A 12,681-nucleotide genomic window follows, 5' to 3' on the forward strand; every position below is an offset into this window, starting at 1 on the left:
ATGAAAAGACCAAGTCTATAAATCATGAGATGGAGGAATGAGAAAGACTTCATGTTAAAGGCATAAAACTAACTCAGAATACTATACACAGTGAAACTATTTGCTATAATTGAAGAAGAAACACTTTTCATGATTCAAACAGGCTAAAGGATTTCATGATACACGGCTAGGGCACCTTACAGCTCTCCTACTCCCATTCTATTGGAGTTGGGCCATGCACAAGGGTCAGTGCTTGACAGTAGATACCTTCATGGAATCCACTAGAACAAAGACAAAGGTATACTCATCCATGATGCTACAGGAAAGAGTAAGCTACATTAGAACAATGGTTTAGCAAGTAAAGACTATGAAAACCTCAAAAACTACAAAAACAAAAACAAAAAATCAACAAAATGGCAGAAATAGAATAGTGTGGATCCCTAGTACCCATGCAAATGCCAAGAGCATATGGTGGCTCAGCCTATAATGCCTTTTAGTAATAATCCTGAATAGTAATGGTTTCATGTCAGTCTGTGCCTTAATCAAAAGACACGACTAGCAGGTTGAATAACAAAGCAGGTTCCATCTGTTGTCTCTAAGAACACACTTGACCATCACAAAGCCCTTGCTGTGCACACATGAAGACCAGAGTTTGGATCCGCAGTACTCATGTTAACGCCAGGATGGTATGGTGGCTCGCCTGTAATGCCTGTGCACGGAAGACACAGAGAGACCCTAGGAGCAAATTGCCTAGCTAGGTTAGCCAAACTGTCAAGCTCTGGTTTCAAGTAAGAGACCTGCCATATATGTTAGGTTGAAAGCAATCAAGGAGGACAGCCAATGTCAAACTGCGGCCTACACACACACTCACATTCATGCATGTGTTTGTGTGAATGAATACACACATGCATGCATACCACACATGGACAAAACAAGACAAATGAGAAGGGCCTGAATGTGAAAACATATTTGGAGAAAATGAAACTAGGAAACAAACAGATATAGTTCTAATGTCTGATAAACTAGACTTCAAAGCAAAATTAGAAGAGAGAAGGAGAGTCCTGATGAAAGCAACAATTCACCAAGAGGACACTGCCATTTTAAACACATGTGCGCTGATCATGTGTGACTTAATTTCACAAATGAAATACTACTACATGTAGAGACTCAGATGAATCCCAATATATTAATAGTGAATATCTTACTCAATGTTCTGTTTCTGTGAAGAGACACCATGACCATGGCAACTCTTATAATAAGAAAGCATTTAATTGGGACTGGTTTACAGCTTCAGAGGTTTAGTCTAATACTACCGTGGTATATGTTGGGAGACATGATGCTGGAGAGGAATCTGAGAGTTCTACATCAGGATCAGCAGGCAGTAGGAAGAGAAAAAGCCACTGGGTCCGGTCTGGGCTCCTGAAACCTCAAAACCCCACTCCTCCAATGATTCCTTCAACAAGGCCACACCTCCTAGTCCTTGTCAAGTAGTGCCACTCACTAATGACCAAGCATTCAACCATATGAGCCTATGGGTGCCATTCCTATTCAAACTACCACAGTGGATAACATCAACAACCTAGTTGTACCAGCACCCTGACAAAAAATAAACAAGAAAACACATGTGAATTAAGTGAGATCACAGATAGACCTAACAGACACTCCAGAAGATTCCAACCAAACACTGAATAATGTACATTCTTCACAGTATAACACAGCAAGGTGTAACAACAACAACAACAAAAGAAAGCTGAGAAAATTTCTTGTATGTTGTCTGACCACAGTGAGATAAGACTAGATAGAAGTCAACATGAAAGCTATAGAACCTATACAAACATATACAGATTGGATGACACACTGCTGAATGATGAATGGATCACTGAAGGAATCAAACAGGAAATTAAAAAATTCCAAGAATTGGATGAAATTAAAAACACATACAAAAAAGCCCCATGAAAACAGTTCTATTAAGGGAATTTATAACTACTTTAAAAAATTAGAGAGATCGAATAGATAACATATTGATGTAGATTAGGGCCTTGGAAAAACAAGAACAAGCCAAACCAAAAGGCAGAGGTAAAGAAAGAATTAAGATCAGAGCAGAAATTAATGAAAGTAAAAAAACAAAAAGGCAAACAACAGTAATGTAAAGACTCAATAAAACAGTTGGTTCCCTGAAAAGATAAACAAGATTTGACAAACCCTTAGCAAAAAGAACCAAATAAACAAACAAATAAATATATAAATAAACAAACAACCCCCAAAACAAAACAAAAAAACTCCAACAACACTCAAAGTAATGAAATGAGAGATGAAAGTGAGCCATTATAAGAAATACTGATGGAATTCAGAAAGTCAATAGTACATACATTAAATACTTATATTTCACTAAATTAGAAAAATTTAAAAATGGATAAATATCTAGATACACACACATGACCTTAGTTCATGAAATGATTATAAAAATACTCTTTTTTTTTTGCACTTCTCTTTTAAAAATAAACATTTTATTTTTTGTGCATGCGTGTTTTGCCTACATGTAAGCCTGAAGACCATGTGTGCCTGATGCCTGTATAGGTAAGAAGGCGGCATCAAATCCCCAGGAATCAGAGGTTTAGGTGGTTGAAGCCGCCACCTAGGTTGTAAAGAACCAAAACCAGGAGCAGCACATGCTGTCAGCTGGTGAGCCGTTTCTCCAGCCCCGGAAAAAGGTTTTTGTTTTTTTGTTTGTTTTTTTAATGTAATAAACTAAAACACTACAATCTTACCTTTGGGAGTAATTCTTGATTTTTTCTTTTCAAACAACTTTTGTTTTATTACTTTAGTCACTAAAAGAGAAAAAATAAAATAAAACCACCCTCACATTACAAAGTAACATAAGGGGCTTTAGAGATGGCACAGAGTTTAAGATAGCATGCTGAACAATTGTGAGAGTTAGAATTTGGGTTTCTGCACCCATTTACCAAGCTGGGAAATCCAACTCTAAGTAGGCTGAGGACAGGAAGATCCCTAAGACGTTCTGGCATCCAGCCTAGATGAGAAAATCTAAGTCCCAGGCTCAAGAAAAAATCTGATTCACAGGATGCAGCAATGATATAAAACACTCCATGCCTGCACACAGGTGAGCACAATGAACAGATGACTTCAAACACAAACACACACAACCTTTTTTTTCCCAAGACTTTATATAAAATACTTGGGAATGGCTGGTGCACACCTATAATCCCAGCATTCAGGAGGCTGAAAAAAAGAGAGCATTGCTGTGACTTCAAGAACAGCCTGGGAGACACAGTGAATTCCAGGACAGTCTGCTCTATAAACAAACAAACATGGACTATGAACTAATAATTTCTCATTGTTTGGACGAAGCAACTGTAGAAAAAGAATAATTAAAACAATAGATACTACAGGTATCAAGCACAATGCAGTGCCCTCTTACTACCTTACTTTGAAAATGAGCTCAGTATAACGGAAGCCTGCTAGCAGTGTCCTCTGTGCAATCTTTTCTGAATTCAAGAGGAAGCCATAAAGCAACACAACCTGATTAAAAAGAACACATGTCTTCTAGAGATGATAACAGTACTTCTATCTGGACAGCTTTGGGGTATGTGTGATCTCTCAGACCGAAACTTGAGAAACATGGGAAGGTTTATCTCTAAAATTACTAACATTAAAAATCCAGGTGCTGGAGAGATGTCTCAGAAGTTAAGAGCAGTGGCTGCTCTTCTGGAGGCCCTGAGTTCAATTCCCAGAACCCACATGGTGGCATACAACTGTCTATAATGGAATCTAATGCCTTCTTTGGATAGACAGACAAACCACCCATATACATAAAATACACAAATTAAAAAATCTTTTAAAAAAATACATAAATGTTTCTTACTTAGTTCTTTGGTTTTCCTTGCTTCACTTTTTAAGGAGCATGGTACTAGGGAAACACCAATGAGATCTTCAAGTTGTCTGTTGCCCTCCAAAGCCTGAAAGAAAACTACTTTTAATGAGTTAAATAAGTTCTCTACAACTAAGAGATTATTTACAAAGGAAATATAATACATTGTTTCTTCATTTAAAAGATCTTAAATTAGGAATTTTGAGTTTTCCTGGTACATCATGTATTACAAGCCCTATAATCACTATAATACTAATTTTGTTTGTTTGTTTATTTTTCTTTCTTTCTTTCTTTCTTTCTTCCTTTTCTTTTTTTTTTTCCTTTTTTTTTTTTTTTTGAGGTTGTGGGGTGGTAAATGTTTGAGATAGATTTCCTTATTTAAATAAGGTGCCCTCACACTCCAAAGATCTGCTGCCCTGTCTTTCAAGTGCTGGGATTAAGGGAGTGCATCACCATGCTCAGTTTCGATCAGGTAAAAATGCTATACATGGTGGCTCACACCTTTAATGCTAGCACTTGGGAGGCAGAAGCAGGCAGATTTCTGTGTTCAAGGCAAGGCAGAGCTACATTAGTGAGTTCTAGAATAGCCAGAGCTACATAGTGAGACACTGTCTCAACCAACAACTACAACTACAACAACAGCAACAAAATAAAACAAAGCAATCCTCTAACATGGTGCCACAGCTCTCCATACTCAAATACCAGCAGAGAGAGCTGGTCTTCCAGAAGTGATAACACACCTGTGAGCACAAGACCACCACTTCTGCTCAAATTCCTGTCCCAAGAGGCACCTGCCCAGGACACAGGAACCAAGGGACAACTGGAGACAGAATTCTTATGGTTTCCGTCTGCACCCTGGAGCTGACCCTGCACCACAGCTCTCCATGCCCAAATTCTTCCTGGAGAGAACTAGTCTCCCAGGAATACTGACACACAGGCTTGCAGGAGGGACAAGCCACAGCAAGACCAGCTAACACCAGAGATATCCAGATGGTGAAAGGAAAGGGCAAGAACATAAGCAACAGAAAACAAGGCGACTTGGGAATCATCAGAACCCAGTTCTCCGCCACAGTGAGCCCTGGATACCTCAAAACACCAGAAAAGCAGGACTCTGGTTTAAAATCACATCTCATGATGATGATAGAGGACTTTAAGAAGGACATAAATAACTCCCTTAAAGAAATACAAGACAACAAAGGTAAACAGGTAGGAACCCTTAAAGAGGAAACACAAAAATCCCTTAAAGAATTACAAGAAAAAGACAAGCAAACAGGTAAAGGAATTGAACAAAACCATCCAGGATCTAAAAATGGAAATAGAAAAAAATAAAGAAATCACAAGAGAGACAACCCTGGAGATAGAAAACCTAGGAAAGAGATCAGGAGTCATAGATGCAAGCCTCACCAACAGAATACAAGAGATAGAAGAGAGAATCTCAGGTGCAGAAGATACCATAGAAAACACTGACACAACAGCCAAAGAAAATGCTAAATGCAAAAAGCTTCTAACCCCTAACATCCAGGAAATCCAGGACACAATGGGAAGACCAAACCTAAGGATAATAGGTGTGAAGAGAGTGAAGATTCCCACCTTAAAGGGCCAGTAAATATCTTCGACAAAATTATAGAAGAAAACTTCCCTAACCTAAAAAAAGAGATGCCCATAAACATACAAGAAGGCTACAGAACTCCAAATAGACTGGACTAGAAAAGTGATTCCTCCCATCACATAATAGTCAAAACACCAAATGCACAAAACAAAGAAAGAATATTAAAAGCAGTAAGAGGAAAAGGTCAAGTAATATATAAAGGCAGACCTATCAGAATTATACCAGACTTCTCACCAGAGACTATGAAAGCTAGAAGATCCTGGGCAGATGTCATACAGACCCTAAGAGAACACAAATGCCAGCCCAGGCTACTCTAGCCAGCAAAACTCTCAATTACTATCGAGGGAGAAACCAAGACATTCCATGACAAAAGCAAATATATACAATATCTTTCTACAAATCCAGTTCTACAAAGGATAATAGATAGAAAACACCAAAACAAGGAGGAAAACTACACCCTAGAAAAAGCAAGAAATTAATCTTCTTTCAACAAACCCGAAAGAAGATAGTGACACAAACATTAAAACAAAAATAATAAAAATAACAGGAAGCAACAATCACTATTCTTTAATCTCTTAACATCAATGACTCAATTCCCCAATAAAAAGACATAGACTAACAGACTGAATAAATAAACAGGACCCAGCATTTTGCTGCATACAGGTAACACACCTCAGTGTCAAAGACAGACACTACCTCAGAGTAAAGGGCTGGAAAACAATTTTCCAAGCAAATGGTCCCAAGAAACAAGCTGGAGTAGCCATTCTAATATCGAATAAAATTGACTTTCAACCAAAAGTTATCAAAAAAGATAAGGAAGGACACTTCATACTCATCAAAGGAAAAATCTACCAAGAAGAATTCTCAATTCACAATAACTATGCTTCAAATGCAAGGGCATCCACATTCATTAAAGAAACTTTGCTAAAGCTCAAAGCACACATTGCACCTCACACAACAATAGTGGGAGACTTCAACAGCCCACTCTCAGCATGGACAGATCATGGAAACACAAACTAAACAGAGTGAAACTAACAGAAGTTATGGGCTAAATGGATTTAACAGATATCTACAGAACATTTCATCCTAAAACAAAAGAATATACTTTCTTCTCAGCACCTCATGGTACCTTATACAAAATTGACCATATAATCGGTCACAAAAAAGGCCTCAACAGATATAAGAAGATTGAAATAATCCCATGCACCCTATCAGATCACCAAGGACTAAGGTTGGTCCTAAATACCAACAAAAACAACAAAAACCCTACATACACATGGAAGCTGAACAATAACTTGGTCAAGGAAGAAATAAAGAAAGAAATTAGTTTCCACGTGAATGTTGGCTTTCTATTATTTATGTTGTTATTGAAGATCAGCCTTAGTCCATGGTGATCTGATAGGATGCATGGGACAACTTCAATATTTTTGTATCTGTTGAGGCCTGTTTTGTGACCAATTATATGGTCAATTTTGGAGTAGGTACCATGAGGTGTTGGAGAAGATGGTATATACTTTTGTTTTAGGATAAAATGTTCTGTAGATATCTGTTAAGTCCATTTGTTTCATAACTTCTGTTAGTTTCACTGTGTCCCTGTTTAGTTTCTGTTTCCACGATCTGTCTACTGATGAAAATGGTGTGTTGAAGTCTCCCACTATTATTCTGTGAGGTGCAATGTGTGCTTTGAGCTTTACTAAAGTTTCTTTAATGAATGTGGCTGCCCTTGCATTTGTAGCATAGATATTCAGAATTGAGAGTTCCTCCTGGAAGATTTTACCTTTGATGAGTATGAAGTGTCCCTCCTTGTTTTTTTGATTACTTTGGGTTGGAAGTCGATTTTATTAGATATTAGAATGGCTACTCCAGCTTGTTTCTTCAGACCATTTGCTTGGAAAATTGTTTTCCACCCTTTCATTCTGAGGTAGTGTCTGTCTTTCTTACTGAGGTGGGTTTCCTGTAAGCAGCAAAATGTTGGTCCTGTTTGTGTAGCCAGTCTGTTAGTCTATGTCTTTTTATTGGGGAATTGAGTCCATTGATATTAAGAGATATTAAGGAAAAGTAATTGTTGCTTCCTATTATTTTTGTTGTTAGATTTGGCATTCTGTTCTTGTGGCTGTCTTCTTTTTGGTTTGTTGAAGGATTACTTTCTTGCTTTTTCTAGGGCATGGTTTCTGCCCCTCAACAGAGGAATGGATACAGAAAATGTGGTACATTTACACAATGGAGTACTACTCAGCTATTAAAAAGAATGAATTTATAAAATTTCTAGGCAAATGGATGGACCTGGAGGGCATCATCCTGAGTGAGGGAACCCAATCACAAAACAACTCACATGATATGTACTCACTGATAAGTGGATATTAGCCCAGAAACTTAGAATACCCAAGATATAAGATACAATTTGCTAAACACATGAAACTCAAGAAGAACAAAGACCAAAGTGTGGACACTTTGCCCCTTCTTAGAATTGGGAACAAAACACCCATGGAAGGAATTACAGAGACAAAGTTTGGAGCTGAGACAAAAGGATGGACCATCTAGAGACTGCCATATCTGGGGATCCATCCCATAATCAGCTTCCAAACGCTGACACCATTGCATACACTAGCAAGATTTTGCTGAAAGGACCCAGATATAGATGTCTCTTGTGAGACTATGCCAGGGCCTAGCAAACACAGAAGTGGATGCTGACAGTCAGCTATTGGATGGATCACAGGACCCCCAGTGGAGGAGCTAGAGAAAGTACCCAAGGAGCTAAAGGGGTCTGCAACCCTATAGATGGAACAACAATATGAACTAATCAGTACACCCCGGAGCTCGTGTCTCTAGCTGCATATGTATCAGAAGATGGCCTAGTCGGCCATCAGTGGAAAGAGAGGACCATTGGTCGTGCAAACTTTATATGCCTCCGTACAGGGGAACGCCAGGGCCAAGAAGTGGGAGTGGGTGGGTAGGGGAGTAGAGGGGAGGGTATGGGGGACTTTTGGGATAGCATTGGAAATGTAAATGAGGAAAATAACTAATTAAAAAAAAAGAGAGATACAATCTTAAAAAAAAAAGAAAGAAATTAAACACTTTTTTAGAATAAAATGAAAATGAAGGTACAACATAACAAAAGTTATGGGATACAATGAAAGCAGTGCTAAGAGGAAAACGCACAGCTCTGAGTGCCTCCAAAAAAGAAACTGCAGAGAGCACACACTAGCAGCTTCACAGCACAGCTGAAAGCTCTAGAACAAAAAGAAGCACATACACCTGAGTAAGAGGCAGGTACTAATCAAACTCAGAGCTGAAATTAACCAAGTAGACAGAAAAGGAACTATACAAAGCATCCACAAAACTAGGAGCTGGTTCTTTGAGGAAATCAACAAGATAGATAAACCCTTAGCCAGACTAACCAGCAAAGTGGCTGGATATGAAATTAACTCAAACAAGTATAGCCTTCCTATACTCAAAGGATAAACAGGCTGAGAAAGAAATTAGGGAAATGACACTCTTCACAATAGTCACAAACAATATAAAATATCTTGGTATGATTCTAAACAAACAAGTGAAAGCTTTGTATGACAAGAACTTCAAGTCTCTGAAGAAAGAAATCGAAGAAGACCTTAGAAGATGGAAAGATCTCCCATGCTCATGGATTGGCAGGATTATTATAGTAAAATGGCTTTCTTGCTGAAAGGAATCTACAGATTCATGCAATCCCCATCAAAATTCCAACTCAATTCTTCATAGAGTTAGAAAGAGAAATTCTCAAATTCATTTGAAATAACAAAAATTCCAGGATAGTGAAAACTATCCTCAATAATAAAAGAACTTCTGGGAGAATCACCATGCCTGACCTCAAGCTGTATTACAGAGCAATAGTGATAAAAAGTGCATGGTATTGGAACAGTGACAGGTAGGTAGATCAATGGAATAGATTTGAAGACTCAGAAATGAACCCACACACCTATGGCCACTTTATCTTTGACAAAGGAACTAAAACCATCTAGTGGGAAAAAAGACAGAATTTTCAACAAATGGTGCTGGTTCAACTAGCGGTCAACATGTAGAGAATGTAAATTGATCCATTCTTACCTCCCTGTACAAAGCTCAAGTCCAAGTGGATCAAGGACCTCCACATAAAACTAGATACACTGAATCTAATAGAAGAGAGAGTGGGGAAAAGCCTCGAACACATGGGCATAGGAGAAAGGTTCCAGAACAGAACACCAATGCCTTATGCTGTAGGACTAACAATAGACAAATGGGACCTCCTAAAATTGCAAAGCTTCTGTAAGGCAAATGACATGGTCAATAGGACAAAATGGCAACCAACAGATTGGGAAAAGATCTTTACCAATCCTAAATCTGATAGAGGGCTAATGTCCAATATATATAAAGAACTCAAGAAGTTAGACTCTCCAGAGAACCAAATAACCCTATTAAAAAAATGGGGAATAGAGCTAAACAGAGAATTCTTGACTGAGGAAACTTGAATGGCTGAGAAACACCTAAAGAAATGTTCATCATCCTTGGTCATCAGGGAAATGTAAATCAAAACGACCCTGAGATTCCACCTCATACCAGTCAGAATGGCTAAGATCAAAAACTCAGGTGACAGCAGATGCTGGCAAGGATGTGGAGAAAGAGGAATACTCCTCCATTGCTGGTGGGATTGCAAGCTGGTACAACCACTCTGGAAATCAGTCTGGTGATTCCTCAGAAAATTGGACATAGTACTACCTGAGGACCCAGCTTATACCACTCCTGGGCATATACCCAGAAGATGCTCCATCATGTAATAAGGACACATGCTCCACTATGTTCATAGCAGCCTTATTTATAATAGCCAGAAACTGGAAACAACTCAGATGTCCCTCAAAAGAGGAATGGATACAGAAAATGTGGTACATTTACACAATGGAATACTACTCAGCTTTAAAAAACAATGAAATTCACAGGCAAATGGATGGAACTTGAAACTATCCTGAGTGAGGTAACTCAGTCACAAAAGAACACACACTGTATGCACTCACTGATAAGTGGATATTAGCTCAAAAGTTTGGGCTACCCAAGATACAATTCACAGACCATATGAAGTCCAAGAAGGAAGACCAAAGGGTGGGTGCTTCAGTGCTTCTTAGAAGGGGGAACAAAATACTCACAGGAGGAAATATAGAGACCAAGTGTGGAGCAGAGACTGAAGGAAAGGCCATCCAGAGTCTGCCCCACCTGGTGAACCATCCCATATACAGTCACCATACCCTGATGTTATTGTGGATGCCAGGAAGTACTTGCTGATAGGATCCTGATATGGCTGTCTCCTGAGAGGCTCTGCTAGAGCCTGACAAAGACAGAGGTGGATGCTCGCAGCCAACCATTGGACTGAGCGTGGGGTCCCGGATGGAGGAGTTGGAGAAGGGACTGAAGGAGCTGAGGGGGTTTGCAGGCCCATGGCAGGTAGCAACAATGTCAACTGGGCTGATCCCCTGGAGCTCCCAAGGACTGGACCATCAACCAAAGAGTACACATGGAGGGACCCATGACTCCAGCTGTATTATGTGGCAGAAGATGGACTTGTTGGACATTAGTGGGAGGAGCAGCTCTTGGGCCTGAGGGTGTTTGATGCCCCAGGTTAGGGAAATGCAAGGGTTGGAAGGGGGGAGCGGGTGGGTGGGTGGGGGAGTACCCTCAAAGAGGCAAGGGGAGAAAGGATGGGATAGGGTTTTCCAGAGGGGAGACCTGGAAAGGTATAACCTTTGAAATGTAAAACCTTTGAAATGTAAAGAAAATATTCAATAAAAGAAAAAAAAAGAAAGAAAGAAATGTTCTGAAAGAATGACCTCAGCAAACAACAGCAGATAAAAAAACAAAACCAAACAAAAAACTCTAACATAATCTCATAATCTACAAAATTACTTTTAAATGTGAAAAGTCAACTAAAACTAAAATATTACAGGTAATCATTACATATTACAACTAAGGAGCTTCCTGTGAGAAATAAGTTAAATATATACCCTGCAAACTCTTGACTGCAGTGAATTCTTAAATATAGGACTCTTTTTTCCCTTTTCCAAAACAGATAGTGTAGGTAAGAAAATTATATGTAAGAAAAAGTACAAACCTGTATACTACTTAGATTTTTCATTATCTCCATGGTTTTCTCTGATGATATCTCAATTTTAGATAGCAACACCATGAATCTAGGAATGAAAACAAATATTATTACCAAGAATAAGCATGTGAGTGTCTCAGGTCACAGAGCTGGACACTCTAGTCCAAAAGACAGATTTGGTTCCCTAGCCCTCTCCTTCCATGTTAATGGGGCCATGTATGAAAGTGCCCCTGTCATTTTGCCATTCCTCGATAGACACAATACACGTTATCAACCATCCTCCAAAGACCCTGCTCTCCCCGTCTTTCATTCCCACCTAGGAGTGAGCGAGAAGAGATAGATGTCTTTTCCTCTCCATACATGCCTTCTTGAGTTCATACTCAAGAGCTCACTTACCATGGTTTTGGCTGGGACACTTAAAAATAATGACTTGCACAGTTTAGTGTGAAGAAAATAAAAAGCAGTCTCTTAATTTTAAACTTTATTTTATTTTTTTTGTAAGTATAAATCTGTGGTTCTCAATTTGTGGGTTACAACTCCTTAGATATTTATATGACAATTCATAACAGTAGTAAATTACACCTATAGAGTAGGAATGAAAATAACTATGGTGGTCACCACAGCACGAGGAACTGTGTTAAAAGATCACAGCACCATAGCAGCCTTATTTATAATAGCCAGAAGCTGGAAAGAACCCAGATGCTCCTCAACAGAGGAACGGATACAGAAAATGTGGTACATTTACACAATGGAGCACTACTCAGCTATTAAAAAGAATGAATTTATAAAATTCCTAGGAAAATGGATGGACCTGGAGGGCATCATCCTGAGTGAGGGAACCCAATCACAAAAGAATTCACATGATATATACTCACTGATAAGTGGATATTAGCCCAGAAACTTAGAATACCCAAGATATAAGATACAATTTGCTAAACACATGAAGCTCAAGAAGAACAAAGACCAAAGTGTGGACACTTTGCCCCTTCTTAGAATTGGGAACAAAACACCCATGGAAGGAATTACAGAGACAAAGTTTGGAGCTGAGACAAAAGGATGGACCATCTAGAGACTGCCATATCTGGGGATCCATCCCATAATCAG

General features: G+C 38.9%; 1 protein-coding gene across 7 annotated transcripts in view; it reads right to left on the bottom strand.

Annotated features, from left to right (window-relative positions):
- Itgb3bp (integrin beta 3 binding protein (beta3-endonexin)) overlaps nucleotides 1-12,681 on the bottom strand; it is a 61,810-nt gene that overhangs the window by 10,609 nt on the left and 38,520 nt on the right. For all 7 annotated transcript variants that reach the window (NM_001362975.1, NM_001362974.1, NM_001362976.1 and 4 more), the window contains 3 exons: nucleotides 11,587-11,665; nucleotides 3,863-3,956; nucleotides 2,748-2,807 (listed from right to left, as the gene is read on the bottom strand). In NM_001362975.1, the coding sequence (NP_001349904.1) occupies nucleotides 2,748-2,807; nucleotides 3,863-3,956; nucleotides 11,587-11,665 (233 nt within the window). The remainder of the gene's footprint in view (nucleotides 1-2,747; nucleotides 2,808-3,862; nucleotides 3,957-11,586; nucleotides 11,666-12,681) is intronic.

The sequence above is a fragment of the Mus musculus genome, chromosome 4 (assembly GCF_000001635.26).
Source record: "Mus musculus strain C57BL/6J chromosome 4, GRCm38.p6 C57BL/6J".
In the NCBI taxonomy this organism is placed as follows: Eukaryota; Metazoa; Chordata; class Mammalia; order Rodentia; family Muridae; genus Mus; species Mus musculus.